Consider the following 21,652-nt stretch of genomic DNA (forward strand, 5'->3'; position numbering starts at 1 on the left):
TATTGTCTTCATATAATCACATTATGTGTATAATTAAGGTTGTCTAGTACTGGACATTTTTCCCCTTTGTTTTCATGAAATCCTGTTTCAAGTTAATTTATATTATAGGGTGATGATTTATAAAAGTATACCTTTATAAACATAACTTTGTGACAGTGTTGATGTTCTTTGGTATATTGGCTGAATTCAGCCTTTGTTTGCACTGGTTCCAGTTTCCATTTTGACTGGCTTGTGTGCCCATGCTGTACCAGCTGTTAAATTTTCTGATGATCATCTTTACGTTAAATAACATAACTTACAAACAACTCAGGCTTCTGTGTACAGTTACTTGATTTTGTATCTTATAAACAGATTGAGTTTAAGAGATAGGTTCTCTCTTTAAAAGCTGGTTGATTTATGTTTTGTTCACATATGTACTCATCTAACTGCAGAAACATAGCTGTTTATGGTTTCTATAGTGTAGAAGTAATCACGTTTGCCTATGTATAGGTAAAATGGAGTGTTTAATGCTTACCATCTTAAGTTTTTTAATGTATCACAATTTACGTGAAAATAAAATACCTTACCATTGCATTTAAAAATTATTTTAATAAATGTATTTTCCAACAAAAATAACTGGTTCTTTCACAAACAAAATTTTGTTTTCATAAAATCCATTAACCTTAATATTTATATTTTACAGATATTTTTTGCTTTAATGCTGACACCTCTTTTTAAAAAATCAAAACATGTGGGAATAGTTGAATTTTTGGTCACTGTGGCTTTTGGATTTGTTGGTCTTTTGATAGTCCTCATGGAAAGTTTTCCCAAATCATTAGTGTGGCTTTTCAGTCCTTTCTGTCAGTGTACTTTTTTAATCGGTATAGCACAGGTAGGTAATATATTTATCTTGCTTTCACTAAATATTTTTTCTCTTCAGTTATGTGTAGCCTGTTATACTATAATGCATACTACTTTGGATTTGCAAAGAAATTTTAAAATGTCCACATGTGAAAGGAATGCTACTTGAATACTGGAGCATATTTTATCTGGGTTTTATTTACATTTTCTCCATTTTTAAGTTTTTCGTTTATTAAATGATCTGTTTATAAGTTTTCTACTTTGTGCATTAGTATGTCTTAGTAATCTATTTCACTGCAATAATTCAATTTGTTAGGCATCATTGTTTAAACATCAGGCAGTCTGGATTGGTCTATGAGCTGGTTACATTGCTGCTTTTGTAAATTTATCGCAGATGTGTACCTGGCAGGAAATTGTGTGTGGAGCAAAACAAATTCTCATGACTGTCTTAGTGAAATAAGTAGACCTGGTGGATTTTATTGCTTTAATGTTCATGGGATTGTCATTCACCTAAATAATATTTATTTTGAAAGTTTTAATTTGATTTTTATTAGCCTTTACAGGGGCCATCAGATTCTAAGGGAAAAATTCTTAGGAGAAACTGCCTTATATAAAGAAACATAAATTTGGTTAATGTATAAAGAAAAATTGTAATTACTTAATATAAGAGATGATTCATGTTGATTAGATAGAATATTCTGATTTGTGAGATCTAAGATTGTTTATGAACATTGAAGTAAACAAGTCTTAATTAAGTTGGAACTAAGAACTGTTGTTTACACATTTTAAGAGTCCACTGAGTTCTCCTTCACTTGGGAGGTAGAATAATAGATTCCTAGGATTTTGTTGGTTGTGGGAAGGGCTTTCAGCATTTATTTAACCCATCTCCTTCATTTCACAGATGAGGAGACCGAGATTTAGAGCAGTGTGATTCAAGTTTTTAATCCACCTAATGGAAGATCTGGGACCTAAATGAGGCCTCAGCCTCTAGTATATTTCTTTCTGCTCCCTTACATATATCTACTATGAACAATCTAATAGTTGTGTTAATCAGAATATCTTCTCCCTTTTCAGCATTGAAAGGATGCTGACCATAATTTTATTCTCTAATTCTTATTTGACTTCCATGTGGACCATTTGTTTGCATCAGTTAATATTAACAGCATGCTTTCTTGTTATTTCTTTAGATAGTCATCGCATTAGAATTAAAAGCCCCAGGAGTGGAAATGTACTAGTTTTAGAAACATAACACTAAAAAGGATTAAAATGAATTGTTGTGATAAACTTATATTTTGGTAAAATTCCTGTTGTTTTTCTTGTAAACTCATACTACTGATTTGGTAGATTGTTTAATCTGTTAAAAGGCCCAGTTTGGTTACTACCAATCTAGATAATTATGAGTAATTCCAAGTAGTATTAGCTTTTGCTTATTTTTATCATTTTTATATACTAAAGTTGTTTCTGTTTTTCAGGTCATGCACCTAGAAGATTTTAATGAAGGTGCTTTATTTTCTAATTTGACTGAAGGCCCATATCCTCTGATTATTACTATTGTCATGCTAGCGCTTAATAGTATATTCTATGTCCTCTTGGCTGTCTATCTTGATCAAGTCATTCCAGGTATGCAGGTAGTTATTGGATTTTACTTTAAAGATTTTTTAGTGTTTTTGCTTACATAGGGTCAACTTAATCTCAATTTTTTTTTAAGTCAGAGTAACCCCAAGTCACATTTGTCGTTCAAGCTTTTAACTTAATTTCAAATTAGTGTGTTTTGTACCTGTGTCTTTTTTTTAAGACTTTATTTATTTATTTATGAGAGACAGAGAGAGAGATCGAGACAGAGACACAGGCGGAGGGAGAAGCAGGCTCCATGCAGGGGAGCCTGATGTGGGACTTGATCCCGGGACCCCAGGATCACGCTCTGGGCTGAAGGCGGCGCTAAACCGCTGAGCCACCCGAGCTGCCCTGTACCTGTGTCTTAACCACTCATGAATATAAGCAGTTTGCTTTGAAAACATTTAAGTCTCTAACTGAATTTATCTCTGTCCTTCCCTGTGTCAATGTTTCTTGGCTAAAGTATTTCACTGTTTTGCCCTCTAAGGTACAAAACTATGAAGTAATCTTGTAACTCCTACCATTCTCCTTATCTTTTGGCATCTCTAGCCAACTCCTGTAGATTCAAAGTATTGTTAAAGTATTTCACACTCCCTTGACCTTCCCCTTTGAGTTCCTCATTACTTTTGTCTGTGTTCTAGACCTGCACTTATATGGTAACAACTAGGCACAAATGGCTTTTAAAATTTGAATTAATTAGAATTTAAAAAATTAACAGTCCATTTCCTCCATAGCACAAGTCACCTTGCAACCGACTGCTCCATAGCTATATGTGGCTGTTGCTATGTTGTGCAGTACAGATACAGGACATTTCCATCACTGCAGAGGGATAGGTTGGGCAGTCTACACCTTTGTAATACCTCTCATTTCATTATCTGCCTTCAGTCTAAAATTTCACCTTTCCCTTTAATCAAGTTAATCTCCTCAGAAATCACCTCTCGGGGCATATCTTCATGAATTAAATAGAAACTCCTTATATATTAATGTCCTTCACAATAGTTTTATATATTTAATGCCTTCTTTTCACTCTCTCCCTCCTCATTTTATTTTATATTTCTCCATACAATCCTCTTTACCTATTTAAACACAGCTCCAGGATATCAGTTATATTGTTTTTAGTTACTCTTAACAGAAAACCATTTAATTGGCTTAAACAAGAAGGAAATCCATCATTTTACTCAAAAGGAAGTCCAGAGATAGGCTCTGAGTTGGTTGACCTGCTCAACTATGTCATCAGGGACCCGCTTTCTCCATACTTTGGCCACCTGTGTCTGTGTGGCAGGTTTGCTCTCCTTCTGGCTACAGTGGTATGCTTCTTTGTTCATGGGAACAGGGAGGATGGGAAGAGGGAGGATGAATCTTTCCCCAACCTAAATAAACCCTTTGCTTTTGTCTAATTGTTACATGGTTATGCCTGGAGCAGTAAGTCATCTGAGAGTGCAACATACTGATTATATCAGTTAGGGTCTTCTCTGTAGTTGGGATCAGATCAGACATGACCATCTAGGAGAGGAGTGGCTATTTAAAAAAATGGGAATGTCGGTTTTGGGGGAAAGGAGGTGAGAATGGTTATATACTATGTGAGAACCATCAATGTCTACCATGTCTAAGTCTTCTATGCCTGTCCTGTAGCTGTGTTACTCTTCTGATTTTAAAAAGTCTTCTCTGAAAAAAAAAAAAAAGTCTTCTCTATGAACTATATCCACTTTTCTAAGTATTAAATACTAGCTGTTTTCAGAGACTTTCTAAGAGGATATTCATTTAAGCCTTCAGGATATATTCCCTATCTAGAAATAAACTTTTCCTCTTGAACTCTTACTAGCACCATGGATGACATGCATAATGTTCTGCATTGTGTTCTAGCCATTTTTTGTATATATGTACTCATAAAGATGATAGTTGCTTTAATGGAAAATGTATTTCACTCACCTTCATATTCCCATGCACTCAAACTGTTTATGCCCTGGAATTATGCCAATAAAACATTTTTCACACAGTGCTGATTTAATGCTTTTTATGTAAACTTCAGATCTAGGTTGTATGTTTCTCATACTACTTTGATAATTTGAAACCTGGTTTTTAGAAATAATTTGTTATGATAATTAAGTTTTTTTTTTTTTATTTTCCAGGGGAATTTGGCTTACGGAGATCATCTTTATATTTTCTAAAGCCATCATATTGGTCAAAGAGCAAAAGAAATTATAAGGAGTTATCAGAGGGCAATGTTAATGGGAATATTAGTTTTAGTGAAATTGTTGAGCCTGTTTCTTCAGAATTTATGGGAAAAGAAGCCATAAGGTATCATTTAATCTTTGACAATTTATGTATAAGAAGTATTGATGTAACCTGCTACATTTAAATCCTGTTTTTTAAAAAGTACATATATCTTAAGAGATTTGGTACACATCTCATGATTTTTAAAGCACACTATTGCCTACTTCTGCTTTAAGTTCTTTTCTTTGAACCATTTAAAATAATGGCTAGTTTTGAAATTTTATGTTTCAATAGAAATTTTTAAAAGTAGTAAAACCTGTTATTTTACAATTAAGCTGTTTTCAAATTTGCTCCATTATGTAGATTGAAAAAGAATAAATATTAACTTTATAATTTTATTCAGGCTACATTGTTTAAGCTATATGACATATTGTCTTTGGTTAATTTCATAAATCTTTGGGTATTTTGAGGTAACTAAAGTATCAGTTTAATTTCTGTGAACCAGGAAATTCACTACTATGCCTTGCTAGATCAGTCAAAACCAAATTTAAAAATAACAGGAAGAAGAAAGAGAAAAGAAATAAAAGTGGAAGAAAAAGTAAAGATACTATAATGTGTTTTTCAAATTTAAGAAAAATACATAAAAACAAGGGAGAGCCAAATACTTAGGATGTAATGAGTGAGCTAATGGTCTGTCTTCTAAAGGGCAAAGTTTAAACTGGTTAACAAAACCATTGATTCTTTAAAAAGTTATTTAAGACATTTAAAGTGGAATGAGAGAACCACTTCACATTTATAAATAGTTTGAAATGTGTGCTGATGTGAAATACAGCATTTGATTTTTAATCTCCCTTAGCCTGATATATTTGTATTTGATAAATTACAAACAGAAAGTATCAAAAATGAAAAGGAATCTATAAATTGCTTGAGCCCTATGCTTTATTTATAAAAGTTGGCTTGTCATGAAAAATGAATGAATGACACTTAAAATGGAGAGGAATACTATATATTTCTGTGGTTTCTTTAAAATTTTTATAATCATTGTCAGCTCTCTTAGGTTTATTGTTTTCGTAGAAAGGTACTTTGTTATTCTTATTAAATATGGCAGCTTTGATAAAAATATTATACATGAAAACACATCCTTATAAATTGCATTAAATACTTAGATAGAATATGGTGTTTTGCAGAATCAGTGGTATTCAGAAGACATACAGAAAGAAAGGTGAAAATGTGGAGGCTTTGAGAAGTAAGTATCTTTCCTTGTTTGCGGGAAAATTAAACTTCTTTACCACACTTTTCTTTCTTTTAGGGGTACTTTCATTTATTTATGTGATTAATATTCATAATAAAATTAACATCAAGGGCAGCCCGGGTGGCTCAGCAATTTGGTGTCGCCTTAAGCCCAGGGCCTGATCCTGGAGACCCAGGATTGAGTCCCACGTTGGGCTCCCTGCAAAGAGCCTGCTTCTTCTTCTGCCTGTGTCTGCATCTCTCTCTCTGTGTCTCTCATGAATAAATAAATAAAATCTTTAAAAAAACTAAATTAAAAAAAATAAAATTAACATCAAAATAGTAAAAGGAAAAAGTAGTTTCTATTAAAGATGAAAAATATTCAATTCTTGAGGTGCTTGGGTGACTCAGTCTGTTAAGCGTCTCAGGTTGTGATCACAGGGTCCTGCTTGGCAGGGAGCCTGCTTCTCCATTTCCCTCTGCTTGTGCTTTCTTATGAATAAATGAAATTTAAAAAAAAGTAAAAGAAAAAGATTCAACTCTTTGAACAAGTCTGTGTCCTTTTTCATTTTATTATTGTGCATGTGTTTACATGTTAATTATTTTTTTCCGTTTTGACCCAGCATAGGGTTTCTCAACCTCGGCACTACTGACATTTTGAGTCTGATAATTAACTTGCTGTGGGAACTATTCTGAGATTGTAGAATGTTTAATAAGGTGTCAGGATTCTTCAGAAGGAATAGAACATATACACAGACACAGCTACACGTACATACAGAGAGCAGGTGACCTGGAGGGATAGGGAAGGAGGGAATAAAGAGGTTATTTTTAAGAAATTGGTTCACATGATTGTAGGGTCTGACAAATCTGAAATCTGTAAGGCAGAATGGCAGTTTGGAAACTCAGGTAAGAGGTGAAGTCGCAGTCTTGAGTCCAAAATTCACAGGATAGGGGGATCCCTGGGTGGCTCAGCGGTTTAGTGCTTGCCTTCAACCTAGGGCCTGATCCTGGAGTCCTGGGATCAAGTCCCACATTGGGCTCCCTGCATGGAGCCTGCTTCTCCCTCTGTCTGTGTCTCTGCTTCTTTCTCTCTCTGTGTCTCTCATGAATAAATAAATAAAATCTTAAAAAAAAAATTCACAGGATAGGTTGGCAGGTGGAAATCTCTGGTACAGTCTTGAGGCAGAATTCTCTTTTCTGAGGGAAACGTGTTTTTGTTCTGTAGGCCTTCAGCTGATTGGATATGGTTTATCAGTATTATGGAGGCATCCAAATTGGAAAAGAAGCAATGAAACTGCATTTGTAGTTTATATGAGTATCCATTTAAAAAATTTGATTAGATCTACAAAAATGTTAGTGGAGCTAAAATGAATTTAGCAAGGGGGACAAGGATATAAGATAAATATGAAAAAATCAATCATATTTCTATATAACTAAAAATGAAAATTAAAAATAGCATATATCTTAGTATCTGAAAATATATTTATAGATAAGTCTGACAAAAGATGTAACAGATTTGTACCCTGAAAAATAAAACATTGCTGAAAGAAATCAAAGAAATAAGTGGAGAGAGATACCGTATTCATGGGTGAGATGACCCAGTGTTGGCTGTCAGCTTTACTCACATTTCAGTAGATTCAGATACAATTAAAAATCCTATATTAGAGGGGCACCTGGGTGGCTCAGTTGGTTGAGCATCTGCCTTTAGCTCAGGTCATGATCCCAGGGTCCTGGGATTGAGCCTTGCATCAGAATAATTCTATGAAGTGAAAGGAGCCAGAAATAAAATAGTATGTATGATTACATTCATATAAAATTAAAGAAGCAGAACTAGTATTTAGTGAAAAAAAGATCAGTGGTTACCTGGAGATGGGCAGAGGTGGGTAGAACAGGCAAGGGGGAGACATTTTAAAGCAGGACTTTTTGTGGAGATATGTTCATTATCTTGATAGTGGTGATGGTTTTATGGTTATATGCACATATCAAACTTAGCAGGTTGTTTGACATATGTACAGTTTGTCAACCGTATCTCAATATTGTTATTTTGAAAATTAAATCAACTGGGTTGTAAGATTGAGCCCCAAGTTGGGCTCTGCGCTGGGTGTGGAGCCTACTTAAGATTCTCTCTCTTCCTCTGCCTACCACCCTTCTCTAAAAAAGAAAAAAATAAAGTGGTTATAAATGTGTCGTTTAACTTCTGGACTGTATTTTGTTCCACTGGTCTATTTATCCTTGCTTCTACACTTTTTTTTAAACTATTGTAGCTTTATAGTTTGTCTTGATAACTATATTTATTTGTTTTAAAGATTTTATTAATTTATTTGAGACAGAGTACAAGCAGAGGGTGGAGAGGAGGGTCGGGGGAGAGGGAGAAGTAGATGCTCCATTGAGCAGGGATTTTTTTTTTTTTTTTTTACCACACTCACATTTATTTTAGCTTGCACTTTACAGTTCACAAAGTGGTATCTCCTGATCATTTATTAAGTCTCATGAATGCTGTGGATAGTAGCTGTTATCAGTGCCATTTCTGGATGAAGAAACCAAGATTTAGAGAAATTTTAAAAAGAGATCACATTGGCTAATAGACTAGTTGGTTTAGAAGACTGTGGGTGGGATAATTTGCCTTTTTTATATGGTCTCTCATCCCTCAATTGGCTAGTTGGACTGGAAGGAATTGAGTATTTTTTATTGTGCCATTTCTCATTTCCCCCCTGTTGGCTTCTTAATTATACATGCTTTTTTTTTTTTTTAGAAATTACTCTTGATAATATGAAATGTATTCTTGACTTATAAATTAGTGCTTTACTAATTTATAGCATCTGTAAAATTGTAAAGCAAGAAAAGGAAGTCCAGGACCTTACTTTTATCCCTACTTATCCCTTTTATCTCTATTCCAACTTACTGTTGCTTTCATGTATTTTAATTCTACATACATTTTAAACCAGAGATAATGGTCATTAGTGTTGTTTTTAACAGACTGTTCCACTTATATTTATCTATATATTTACCGCATGATTTAACTTTGTTACTTCCTGCATTTCTGATCTTCCATCTAGGATAATTGTGCATGAAAAGAATGTTTTTGTGGTTTCCTTTAATGTAGTTCTACTGATGATATATTCTCTCAGTTTTTGTTTGCAACTATCTTTTTTTTTCACCTTTAGTTCTGAAGGATATTTCTCTGTATATATAATTTTAGTTTAATGGTTTTTTTTTTTTCCAGCAGTTTAGAATGTAATCTGTTGTCTTCTTGTTTCCATTGTTTTGGCTGAAGAGACAGCTGTTGCTGTTATTATTTCTCTGTTGTTGGTATATATTTTACCCTGGCCATTTTTAAAGCCTTTCTTTTGGTTTTCAGCAGTTTTACTACCACTTGCCTTGGTGGTGCTTGTTTGTTTTACATTTATTCCACTTCAGGTAAAGAAGTGCTTCTTGAATCTATGACTTGATGTCTGTCTTATGTTTAAAAAAAATGCTCAGTCATTTCTCTTCCAGTGTTTTCCAGTATTGCTTCTGTCCTATTTTTTCTTCCCTTCAGGTTTATTATCATAGGTTTACGACTTTTCATTTTATCCCATGTGTCTTTTATTCTCTTTTCTGAATTGTTTATTGTTTTGTCTCTCCGTGCCTTAGTCTAGATATTTCCTTTTTTAAAATTTTTTAAAAAGATTTTTTTAATTTATTAATGAGAGAGAGAGAGAGAGAAAGAGAGAGAGGCAGAGATATAAGCAAACCTGGGACTTGATCCCAGGTCTCCAGGATCATGCCCTGGACTGAAGGTGGCACTAAACCGCTGAGCCACCCGGGCTGCCCAGATTTTCTTTATTCATGAGAGACAGAAAGAGAGAGGCAGAGACGCAGAGGGAGAAGCTGGGTCCATGCAAGGAACCCGATGGAGGATTCAATCCCGGACTCCAGGATTATGCCCTGAGCTGAAGGCAGGCGCTAAACCCCTGAGCCTAGATATTTTCTTATGATGTTTCTTTTCATTTACTAATGACAGTTGGGTCTAACCTGATTAAACTGTGTATGGAAATATTTTTCACTTATCCTTTCCACTTTTTGTCTTGCCACTTGGTTCTTTTGTATGGTTTTTAGTTCTTTGCCAATGTTCTTTTTAGAGCACGATGGCATGGCTGTTTTAGAATCTTATGATGTCAATATCTTCATCTCCTCTGGGTCTGTTTCTGTTACCTGTTTTTTCTGTTGAGTTTTGATCTTCTCTTACTGTTTCCTGCCTGGTGGTTTTTTACTGAGTGCTGTGTATTGCATATGAAAATTGCAGACATTATTTGATGCTCTGGATGATGTGATCTTCCTCTAGAGAGGATTTATTTTTGCTTCTGGCCTGAAGCTTTAGGGATAACTGAGAATCCAAGGTCACCTTCATCAGATCAGGGTCTGCAATAATTCTGAGCTGGTTCAGATCCCTATTTTTTTTCCTCTTTTAATCATTGACCTGTCCATCTGGTGATAGTTACTCATTTTATGTTTCTTTTAGTTAGTTAATTTTTTTTTTACTTTATTTATTTATTTATTTATTTATTTATTTATTTATTTGAGGAGAATGAGAGGGAGGAGGGACAGAGGGAGAGAAAGAATCTCAAACAGGCTCTCTGCTGAGCATAGAGCCTAACACAGGGCTCTGTCTCACAACCCTGAAATCACAACCTGAGATGAAAGCAAGAGCTGGATGCTCAACCAACTGAGCCACTGAGGCACCCTATGTTTCTTTTATTTAAATTAAATTTCTCAAGCATTTACTCAGCCATTCCCATGTTATTGATTAATTTCTAGGTTTCTGCCAATGTTTAACTTTGTTAATACCCTTGGGAACAAATTTTTGTTTGTCCCTTATTTGTTTTAATTACCTTAGGAAGTCCCAATAATAGGTTCACAAAAACCTCCCCAGTGTTTTGTGTATTCTTAAAATCTGTTAGTATAAACAAAAAATACGTTTTTTTTTTACTTGTTCATACCACTGACTGTCACAAGGAATTCTTATCCTATAATATTAGCTATTATGCTGTTAATTAAATATGCTAATAACTTTAAATCTATCATTAAACCTACTGACTTATTTCAAGATTATTCAAGTATTATGTATTATTTTGCGTAGCTCAACAGAAATAAAAATCTCATTTGAGTCTTCTTTTCTGAACTAGGTTTGTCATTTGACATATATGAGGGTCAGATTACTGCATTACTTGGCCACAGTGGAACAGGAAAGAGTACATTGATGAATATTCTTTGTGGACTATGCCCACCTTCTGATGGTGAGAGTTTTCTGACTTCAAAAAAATTCTCTTACTTTGGTTTATTAGTGTTATTAACCCAAGTACTACAATATCATTATTTGTCCTTGAGTTATACTTACATAAATACGTATCATTTATTCTTTATCCTTGATTTATCCAGACATGTACTGATTGATTTTTTCAGTGATTTGAGATCAACTTCAGTGCCTATAAATGTGTTTTATTATTTTTTTTACTATACACATTTGTTTTTCAATAGAAAATAAAAAATGATTGATTTAATCATGTTTACTAAAGTAAAAAGGATCTGATTTTGTTACTTGTATCAGATATTTTGTATTTTTCATTTTCAAGGAAGGATAAATCAGTAATTAATTGGAAATTAAATGACACCTATAGATATTTTAGATTGTAAGTACAGATTTCTAAATATGCAACAACAGTTCAAAAGGAAAGAATGATAAGTATCAACACAATCTCCTAAAATGGAATTATAAGAGCAATACCTTAAACATATACTTTTTAAATGTAGGTGAGAATTTAATATGGCAGCTCAGCTCCACAATAACCTAATAGAGCAGCAGTACAATAAATATTTTACTCTAAGAAAGGCTGAATTTCCATATATTGAATCTGTATTTTTAAAATGTATTTTAATTTTCAAAATTAGTTTTGTTGCTTATCCCTAATTGTGTCACTTTATAATGGTGGTAGGGATATCTTACATTTAATAGGAATTTATGATTTTTGTTAGAATTCTCCACACATTATCACATTGATTTAATAGTTCTTAAATTTAAGTGTTATAGATTTGTCTTTAGTTTATAGAAGAGAAAATCTGGAATTCAGATTGATTTTCTCCAGACCACACATACCTACTTAGGGGAAAATTCTTAGTTTCTTTGTTCTGTCCACCACTGAATAATGCCTGGAAATGAAAGAAAATTGCTACCAGAATGTCAGTGTAAATAATGTACCAGTATGCAGTTATATTTAGTGTTAAGCTCTGGTTAAGATCTCTTAATCTTTTCACTATGTAATACCAATGAAGGAAAATAAGGTTGGAATATAAGATGTAAACACATCACCAATAGTATGGAAATGAGAGCTTGTTGTGTCTTCCAAGTTTATATTAACTCCTACCTTATATATTTACTATATACAAGTAACTAAGTTATTAGTGTATATAAAAGAATATATACTTTTTAATAATGTTAGTATAAATTTAAATATATATTTTGCTTTTAGGATTTGCATCTATATATGGACACAGAGTCTCAGAAATAGACGAAATGTTTGAAGCAAGAAAAATAATTGGCATTTGTCCACAGTTAGATATACATTTTGATGTTTTGACGGTGGAAGAAAACTTATCCATTTTGGCTTCAATCAAAGGAATACCAGCCAATAATGTAATACAAGAAGTATGTCATCCATATAGAAATTTTTGCTTTATTCCCTGTAAATTTATAACCTTTTATAATAACTGTTATAAAGCTATTATAGCATCTGCCTTTGGTTCTGGGTGTGATGTGGGATCAAGTCCCACCCTGGGCTCTCTGTGGGGAGCCTGCCTCTCCCGTTGCCTATGTCTTTGCCTCTCCTTCTGTATCTCTCATGAATAGATAAATAAAATCTTTTTAAAAAATGCATGAAAATCTTAATAAAAACTTGTTCTGAGCCAGTAAACAGAAATACATTACAAAGAATTGGATGGAATTTGGAGTAAATATTTTAGTACATATAAAATAGTCTTTGTCTGGATGATACTAGCCTCTCAATTTAAGTTTTTCTTTTGTTTCTTCCTTTCCTTTCACATCTACCTCCCTTCCTCCACCACACACACACACACACACACACACACACACACAAAGCCTTCCAACTGATCCTTCACCACTACCCAGGAAGTCACAAAAGTAAAACAGACCTTTCAATCAGGAACCTTTTTATGTGTTATTTTAAATTATATATGAATACATGTCAAAACTAAATTCTGTACTAAAAGAACATTTCTTAAGTTGATATTAAAATCGGAACACTTAAAAATTAATATTGATAATTATGTAAATCATATAATTTAAAAATAACATTGTTTTCACTTTACAGGTACAGAAGGTTTTATTGGATTTAGACATGCAGCCTATCAAAGATAATCAAGCTAAAAAGTTAAGTGGTGGTCAAAAAAGAAAACTGTCTTTAGGAATTGCTGTTCTTGGGAATCCAAAGGTAAATAAATATTAATGTATAATTCACAAATATAATATATTGTATATTTACATAGAATAGTTGTAAAGTTTCCACATACATAAAACACTATGCATTATTATGGATGTGATTAAAATAATAAGATTTTTAAACTGGAGTCATAAAGATAAAACATATTTACAGTAGTGGTTACTTCTAGGAAGTGGAATGGAAGGGACAGGTTTTAGTTACATTTGCAGTGTTTTATTTGTTTTAAAAAAGATCTACGGAAAATATGGCCCAAAAAATGGCATTTGTTATGTATCAGTGGTAGCTATACTAATTCTCTCTCTAGTTTTCTGTATTTTCATAATAGTTCTGAATAAAATTTTAAAACAGAACAAAACCAGAGGAATAGTTCAGCTTTTCACTGTTTCTGCTGATTTTATTTTGTGTCCGTTCTGTGCTTTTCTTTGTCCTCTAGAAACAGAACCATCTGATATAGTGCTTTGCACAGGGCTGAGATGCAGCCTGAGCCATCTTGGTCCCTGCCATCCTGCCGCATTTCTCCTTGCTGCTATAGCTTGGGATCACTGTGGATTCTGGCTTTATATTAATTTATCTTTTTCCCAAACCTCACCAATGTTTTATTTTTTAGTTTATGTATCTGATTGTTATTGCACATATGTCTTATATGTTACTGATAATAGTTTTTTAAAATTGAAACAAAAATATTCACTTGCCAAACTGATAATTTAAAAAATTTATGCTTAGCTCATATATGACTGAAAAACTCAGTCCTAATATACTTCTGGTTGGAATAATAATTTGAAATGGGGAAGTTTTCCAGTGTCCATAAATTTTACATATTTTAGTTCTTCTGAGGATTCTCTGCCATTCCCTATTCTTTTTCACACAGATATTATTGCTAGATGAACCAACAGCTGGAATGGACCCCTGTTCTCGTCATATTGTTTGGAATCTTCTGAAGTATGGGAAATCTAATCGGGTGACAGTGTTTAGTACTCATTTCATGGATGAAGCTGACATTCTTGCTGGTGAGATTTTTATTTTTGAAGCATAAGGTCATGGGACCAAATAGGAAATGGACATAGAGATGCAAAATCTTGATGAATAAAGAAGCTATGTGATCTTCACAGATGTGTGTTTTAAACTTTTTAAAAACTACATATTTTTATGTTTGGGAGTCCTGCAGACCATCTCAGATTCAGTAATTTGCTAGGGGAACTACGAGGACTCAACATACAGTATTTAGGAGTTAATACCACAAGACTGAAAGGATATGAAGCAAAATCAGCAAAATGAAAAGGCACATGGGACATGGAGGAAACCAGACATGAGCTTCCAAAAATCCTTTCCCAGTGGAGTCACTGAATATGCTTAATTTCTCTAGCAAGGAGTTGTTAACAACATATGTGAAATGTTGTCTACCAGGGAAGCTCATTAGAGACTCTGTGCAAGAGAGTGGCTTTATCACTTAACATCTATGTGAAACACGGGCAGACAGTATGTTTTCTCGTTGCCTCAGTGTTCTCATTTAAAAACCAGGTAGTGATAATCTGGTACCTTTCAAATAAAGTTGTGAGTATTTAAGGATGTTTTAATGATGGTATTGGTGTCTCATATGGTAGTTCACAAAATATAAATGCCAACTAACTTAAAAATTGAACTGCAAATGCTGTTACTAACTAAAAAATTGAAATGCAAATTTCTGTTTGCAGATAGGAAAGCTGTCATATCACAAGGAATGTTGAAATGTGTTGGTTCTTCAATTTTTCTCAAAAGTAAATGGGGGATTGGCTACCGCCTAAGGTATGATTCATTCTTGATTGACTTTATTCTTTATAATATTCTTGGTCTACTCTTACTATATTTCAGATTTGCCATAATATGCTTTGTCCAGTTTTTATGGCACTAACTTTACTTCAAGCATTCAGATTTTACTTTTGGTTGCTTATTATTAAAAAGTTATGACTTTTGGTTTTCTCTAGCATGTACATAGACAAATATTGTGCCACTGAATCTCTTTCTTCCCTGGTTAAACAACATATACCTGGAGCTACCTTATTACAACAGAATGAACAACAACTTGTGTATAGCTTGCCTTTTAAGGACATGGACAAATTTGCAGGTATTACTTTCAGTTTCCTGATTGTTGAACCAGGATCTTGCATTGGGAATAGGTTTTCTTGATTTACTGTGTTGTTTAATTTTCTGTGTAATATGTACATGTTCCTAGGTGGTTTTACTTTACTTTTACGTTTCTGTAAAAGTACTTTGCTTTTGAGAATCAGAAACTATAAGTTAATGTGCGGGGGTTTTTCTTCATCTTAAAAACAATATGCAAGAAACCATTATGTTAACTTAAGGAAAAGTATTTGTTTTGTTGTCAAGAAAGATTGTTCCATTTGCTTGGAGGCTTCCTGGGAATATGTAATATTATACACACACAGAATAGTGTATGCATTCTCAAGTTCTTTTCCAGTTTCATAATTCCATAATGAATTATATAATAAATAGACCCTTGAATTATTTTAATTGTGGCATTAATTTTCACCTTCATGATGAGGAACTCACACTCAGTCTCCTTTATCTGTTTAGAGATATCTTCATAACCAAAAGGATGTTATTGATGCAGATATGTTGTGCAGGATTCTCTTAATATTTATCTCATTTGGACAGATTTTTTTTATTAATTTAATTGATTTTTTCCTGGGGGAAAAAAGAATCCTTAATTAACTGGAATAAAATATATATGTCAACTTTAATATACCGTATCATTCTGTCTGTAAAATATTTCTTAGGTTTAATTTATAGTATGATAAATATCCACTAGATATAGCTCTATAAACAAACATTCCTTGGGGTCCTTAGCAATTTTTAAGAATGTTAATGGGGTTCTGAGACCAAAAATTTTGAGAACTACTGGACTGGCAGAGTAGATTTAGTCCTATCCCATTTTTAAAGAGTATTTTAGAATAATTCATGATGATATGCTAAACTACACAACATTCTTTCCTTTTTTTTTTTCTTTTAGGTTTATTTTCTGCTCTAGACAGTCATTCAAACTTGGGTGTTATTTCTTATGGTGTTTCCATGACAACTTTGGAAGATGTGTTCTTAAAGCTAGAAGTTGAAGCAGAAATTGACCAAGCAGGTAGAAACAAAACTAACAAAAAATTTTAGGCAATAAACCAGAGAGATGGTGAACAAGATGAATAATTATATGAGCATATGAAATATGTTTTTAGAGGAAGAAAGGGTAGATTAGATAGAAACAGGTAAATAAGTAACTGAGATATTTACTGAAAACAGTAGGAGTTGTGAAGGAAATAATGGGGTGGTCTTGGGAGGCAGATAACTTAGATTGTATCTTTAGGGAGGACTGTGTTGAGGTGATAAACTAAGACTTGGATGGCAAGAAAAATGTAAATACATGAGGATTTTATTGCAAAGCTTTTTGGGTAAAGGGAACTGCTAGTGCAAACTGTTAATTAACGAATGAGTTGGATATGTTTAATGACCAAGAAAAGGCCACTGCAGATAGTTTAGAGAACCAAAGAGATTAGAGGGGAGGGCCAGGGGCCAGATCATGTTTAGTCTTTGAATATCTGGAAAAGAATTTGATTTTCTTAGTGCGATGTGTAGCTATTGAGAATTCTAAAGCAAAGGAGTAACATGATCTCATTTGCATGTTTAAAAAATGCATTCTGGGGGCACCTGGATGGCTCAGTGGGTTAAGTATCTAACTCTCTTCATAAAAGGAGATGTAAAAGCACAAACAAAATAGTGTTTTAGGAGAGAGCAAGTGATTACTTATTTTCTGGTTGCTGTGAAGAATAAGATAAGAACAGAAAAGATGACTTTGGTAACATAGAAGACAGTGAGGGCTTTGGAGTGTGGAAGACAGTGGTGACCTTGACAGCAGCCATTTCAGTGGTGTGGTAAAAGTCAAAGCTGGTTCTGTGAAGTTTAAGGTGAGAAGGTGAGTTGAGTAAACAATTGAAAATGAGCATGATTGGGGTGATGGTAATGTGTCACAAGGTGAAAGAAACAATGTTTCTCTCAAGCATGGAAAAAAGAGAGGAGTCAGGTTTATGATAAAGATGTGAAATCAGATTATAAACAGAGAAAGTTCACATAAAAGTTTTAGATCTTACATAATTAGAGGGAGAACAAGATCTCAAATTTGGACATGCTTCCAGTTTGATGAAATTGGGTAGAGATGAAAGTGTGGGAGTAGGAGAAATAGAGGAAGTTAGAGGTCAGGATATAGAATGTATTATCAATGCGTATGCTTGTAACACCTTGGATGATGGAAGAGAATTAAGTGGAAAAATGCTTATATCTAATGCTAAATACTTTGAAGTGTAGGAAGTAGTCTGTAGAAATATTTGGGTAGTGGGGATAAAGATGAGAAGGCTATGTGCAGTGTAGGTATTACGGCTTTGTTCTGTATACCTTGAAGTTCACCATGCAGAATAAATTTACCTGTAACATTGGCTTGCATTCAGTTTGGCTGATTTTGTTTTATTTTTCAAGTGTTAAAAATGTCAAATTCTGTAGAAGGTAAATTGGTGTTCACTGAATACCGTGATTGTAATGTATAATGTTTTAGCTCCATTTTTAGTTTGATTTAGTCCATTGTATCAGGGAAAAAGAGAGATTAGACTGGTTCCTCTTACTAAGTCATTCATCTAAACTGTTGAGTTGCGAGGGTCCCAGGATAACCAGGCTGTGGTTCAGTATTACTTTATGCGTTATTCTATTCCACTCTTAAAGTTTTTAATGTTTACTCATTTTTAAAATTTAACATAAAGATAACTTTATAGTTATCATAGAAGTTTTTGGTTCTCCTCATGCTGAAACCAATTTTCATCTTTTTATTGTTTTTCATTTAAAAAAAATTGATTCATAAAAATAACCTTTTTTCTTATCCTCACTGATTAATATTATCAGTGTTTGGTCTCATGGAATAAATTATATGTCTCTTTTGTGTTTGGCTTCTTTTACCTAATATTATGTTTGTAAGTTTTAAACTACCATAGTTGTATAGTATATTTAGTTTCATTGTTTTAGGCTGTGCTGTTACAACAGTATTTTATGACTTATTCATTCACCTGTTAGACAGTTGGGTTCTTCCAAGTTTATGGCTATTCTTGACAGATAGCCAGCTCCGAATATTCTTGTATGTGTTTTGGTAGACCTATATACTTATCCTTGTTGTCTTTATACCTAGCAGAGAATTTTCTGGGTCATAAGATATGCATGTGTTCAGTTTTAATATTAGTGCCAAAGTATAAGAAAGTTCTGTTTGTCCTACATCACCACCAGATGTATGCTTCTTTAAAATTTATATGCCTCAGAAAGATTTTTATCCTTTTAAGGAATATACCATAATTTTCCCTTTGTTTTGTTTTGGCAAATAGATTATAGTGTATTTACCCAGCAGCCACCAGAGGAAGAAATGGATTCAAAATCTTTTGATGAAATGGAGCAGAGCTTACTTATTCTTTCTGAAACCAAGGCTTCTCTAGTAAGCACCATGAGCCTTTGGAAACAGCAGGTGTATACAGTAGCAAAGTTTCATTTGCTTACCTTGAAACGGGAAAGTAAATCAATGAGATCAGTGTAAGTATAATCACTTTCCTGCCTGATGAGTTGTTTTTTTAAGGATACAAATTCAGCTTGTCATCTTAATTTTTTAAGTGTAGACATATGTAAATCTACGTAGTTTTAAAAGATTAAGACTGTAAACTTTGTAAAGTCATAAACATTGTAATGTCAGAGAAAAGAATTATGCATTTATCAATTTTATTGAATACCACTAGAGCTTTTACTCTTTTTTTAAACTAGCATTTTTTAGGTTGCCTTAGTGGCTCAACGGGTTAAGCATCTGTCTTTAACTCAGGTCATGATCCCAGGGTTGGGCCTTCTGCTCAGCAGGGAGCCTGCTTCTCCCTCTGTCTGCAGCTTCCCCTGCTTGTACTCTCTCTCTGTGTCAAATAGATAAGTAATATTAAAAAAATATATAGCATTTTTTTGTTCTCATCTGAATCAGGAACTGTCATAATATTAATTGCAACTTTTGAATTATCACTGTGTTTAAATTTTATTTTGCAATTATATTTTACACAATTGTTTTGTATATACTATGTGTAACTACTTTTTATAAATAGCAAGAAGAGTAAAAGTTTTATCTTTATCAGGTAAAGAACAGAAATATAAAGAAGGCTTTATAGCTTGTGGAACTGGGATCAGAATGACATCTTTTCAACTTTGCTTTACCTCTTTCAGGTTCCATGGGTGCTAGATTTTCAATTATTGGAACATAACATTAAATATTTTCATATAACATGCACCAATCTTGTTAGATCCAAAACGGTAATAGAAATAAAATTTAATAAGCCTAGAGTATTGTTATGTGCTTGAGATACATTGAATTCATTTGCTTTTTTTGCCCTAATTTATTCATTAGCAAAGAAATGTCAGTCAAGTGTCTTATTTATTTCTCTGCATTACTAAAAGAAAAATATTTATTTAAATCAGCATGTTTCAGTTTATTTTAATGAACCACTCCTCTTATAAAAAACACTCCCTGAAAAACAATAAAAGTCTTAGTTCAGACTGCTGTAACAAAATAACATAGACTTGAGTGGCTTGAACAACAGAAATTTGTTTTATCATAGTTTTAGAGTGTGGAAATCAGATTAGGGTACAAAATTGGTCTTGAGGGCACTCTTCCTGGCTTGCAGAGATACGCTGTTATCTTGCTGTGTTCTCATATGACTTTCTTTGTTGACACACAGGAGACAGAGAGCAGGCTCTCTGATGTCTCTTAGAAGGGCACTAATCGCATCTCAAGGGCCCTATGCCAATGACCTCATCTAATCCTGATTACCTCCCAAAGGCCTTATTCCTAATACCATCACACTGGAGGTTTAGGGCTTTGACATATGAATTTGGGGGGAGGGTGACACAAACATTCAATTCCTAACAAAAAGTATTTCAAATGCGCATTTGACCATCTGTACATTTAGGAAATGCTATTTCTTATATTTCCTCTCTTAAAGAGTTGTTTATATTAGCATATGAAGACACGTGAGAGATTCTATGGTAAAGAAATTGCTTCAATTTTATTAAACTTAGTAGAGTTTCCAAATATTGTTTAATTATGATTTTTTTTTTATTTTTAAAGATTTTATTTATTTATTCATGAGAGAGACAGAGACAGAGAGGCAGAGACATAGGCAGAGGGAGAAGCAGGCTCCCTGTGAGGAGCCTGATATGGGACTCACTCCAGGATCCCAGGATCACACCATGAGCTGAAGGCAGATGCTCAACCACTGAGCCACCCAGGCGTCCCAGTCATGAATTTTTATTTTTATTTTTTTAAAGATTTTATTTATTTATTCATAGAGACACAGATTGAGAATGAGAGGCAGAGACACAGGCAGAGGGAGAAGCAGGCTCCATGCAGAGAGCCCGACGTGGGACTCGATCCAGGGTCTCCAGGATCATGCCCCAGGCTGCAGGCAGCACTAAACCGCTGCACCACCGGGGCTGCCCCCAGTCATGAATTTTTAAATGTAAAACACCTATTAACTGGTTATGGAACTAGGGTTCAATGCAGTATGCTTTTGGAAAAACTGATTGATGTATACTTAATTTATGAGAATGATTTTTTTTAAATTATATAAGGTTTCTGAAAATTACAAAATGCTAACCTGTGATAATCTAAGCTCTCTCTACGCACTTGCTTTGATACCTATCACAGGTAATATAGCAATAATATACAGCATAAGACAGAAGAATATCTGCTTTCTAGATAGAAGGGCATTTTGAATAGGTAATAGAATTATGTACTTGACCAACAGCAAATAATGATCCTTATAACTGACTATTCTATCTTGCTTTGCTTCTCTCTAGAGGAACAATGGAAATTAATGTGGTGTGGATAACATTTCAAAGATATCAGTCATTCAGCGTTTCACTATATTTGAAAACAAAACAGTTTCACTGTATTTTTGTTTACTTCCCTGTATCTAAGATATTTTTGTAATATCTTTTCTAAAGCATAGGAGAGTATGCATAGCATAGTTAAGACATAGGGCAGGAAATAAGTAGTTCTGTCAGGACAATAGCCATATAAATGTGGCATAATGTCTAGTTCTTAAAAAATTATAAGCACAAGGTCACATATCCCATAAAAGTTTCAGGATGACTCTGATTTTAGTTTCATAACTTAATTTTATTATTAAATACTTGCTTTCTGTTCAGTATCGTCATGA

The 21,652-nt window shown here is 33.6% G+C and overlaps 1 protein-coding gene across 1 annotated transcript in view; it reads left to right on the plus strand.

The window, feature by feature from the left end:
- ABCA5 (ATP binding cassette subfamily A member 5) overlaps positions 1-21,652 on the plus strand; it is a 70,205-nt gene that overhangs the window by 22,207 nt on the left and 26,346 nt on the right. Inside the window, exons 8-19 of the mRNA XM_072746734.1 lie at positions 683-871; positions 2,313-2,460; positions 4,584-4,752; positions 5,856-5,914; positions 11,064-11,174; positions 12,405-12,580; positions 13,263-13,382; positions 14,260-14,398; positions 15,083-15,173; positions 15,353-15,492; positions 16,399-16,518; positions 18,791-18,992. Coding sequence (XP_072602835.1) covers positions 683-871; positions 2,313-2,460; positions 4,584-4,752; positions 5,856-5,914; positions 11,064-11,174; positions 12,405-12,580; positions 13,263-13,382; positions 14,260-14,398; positions 15,083-15,173; positions 15,353-15,492; positions 16,399-16,518; positions 18,791-18,992 — 1,664 coding nt within the window. The remainder of the gene's footprint in view (positions 1-682; positions 872-2,312; positions 2,461-4,583; positions 4,753-5,855; positions 5,915-11,063; positions 11,175-12,404; positions 12,581-13,262; positions 13,383-14,259; positions 14,399-15,082; positions 15,174-15,352; positions 15,493-16,398; positions 16,519-18,790; positions 18,993-21,652) is intronic.

This window comes from Vulpes vulpes, chromosome 2 (genome assembly GCF_048418805.1).
Source record: "Vulpes vulpes isolate BD-2025 chromosome 2, VulVul3, whole genome shotgun sequence".
In the NCBI taxonomy this organism is placed as follows: Eukaryota; Metazoa; Chordata; class Mammalia; order Carnivora; family Canidae; genus Vulpes; species Vulpes vulpes.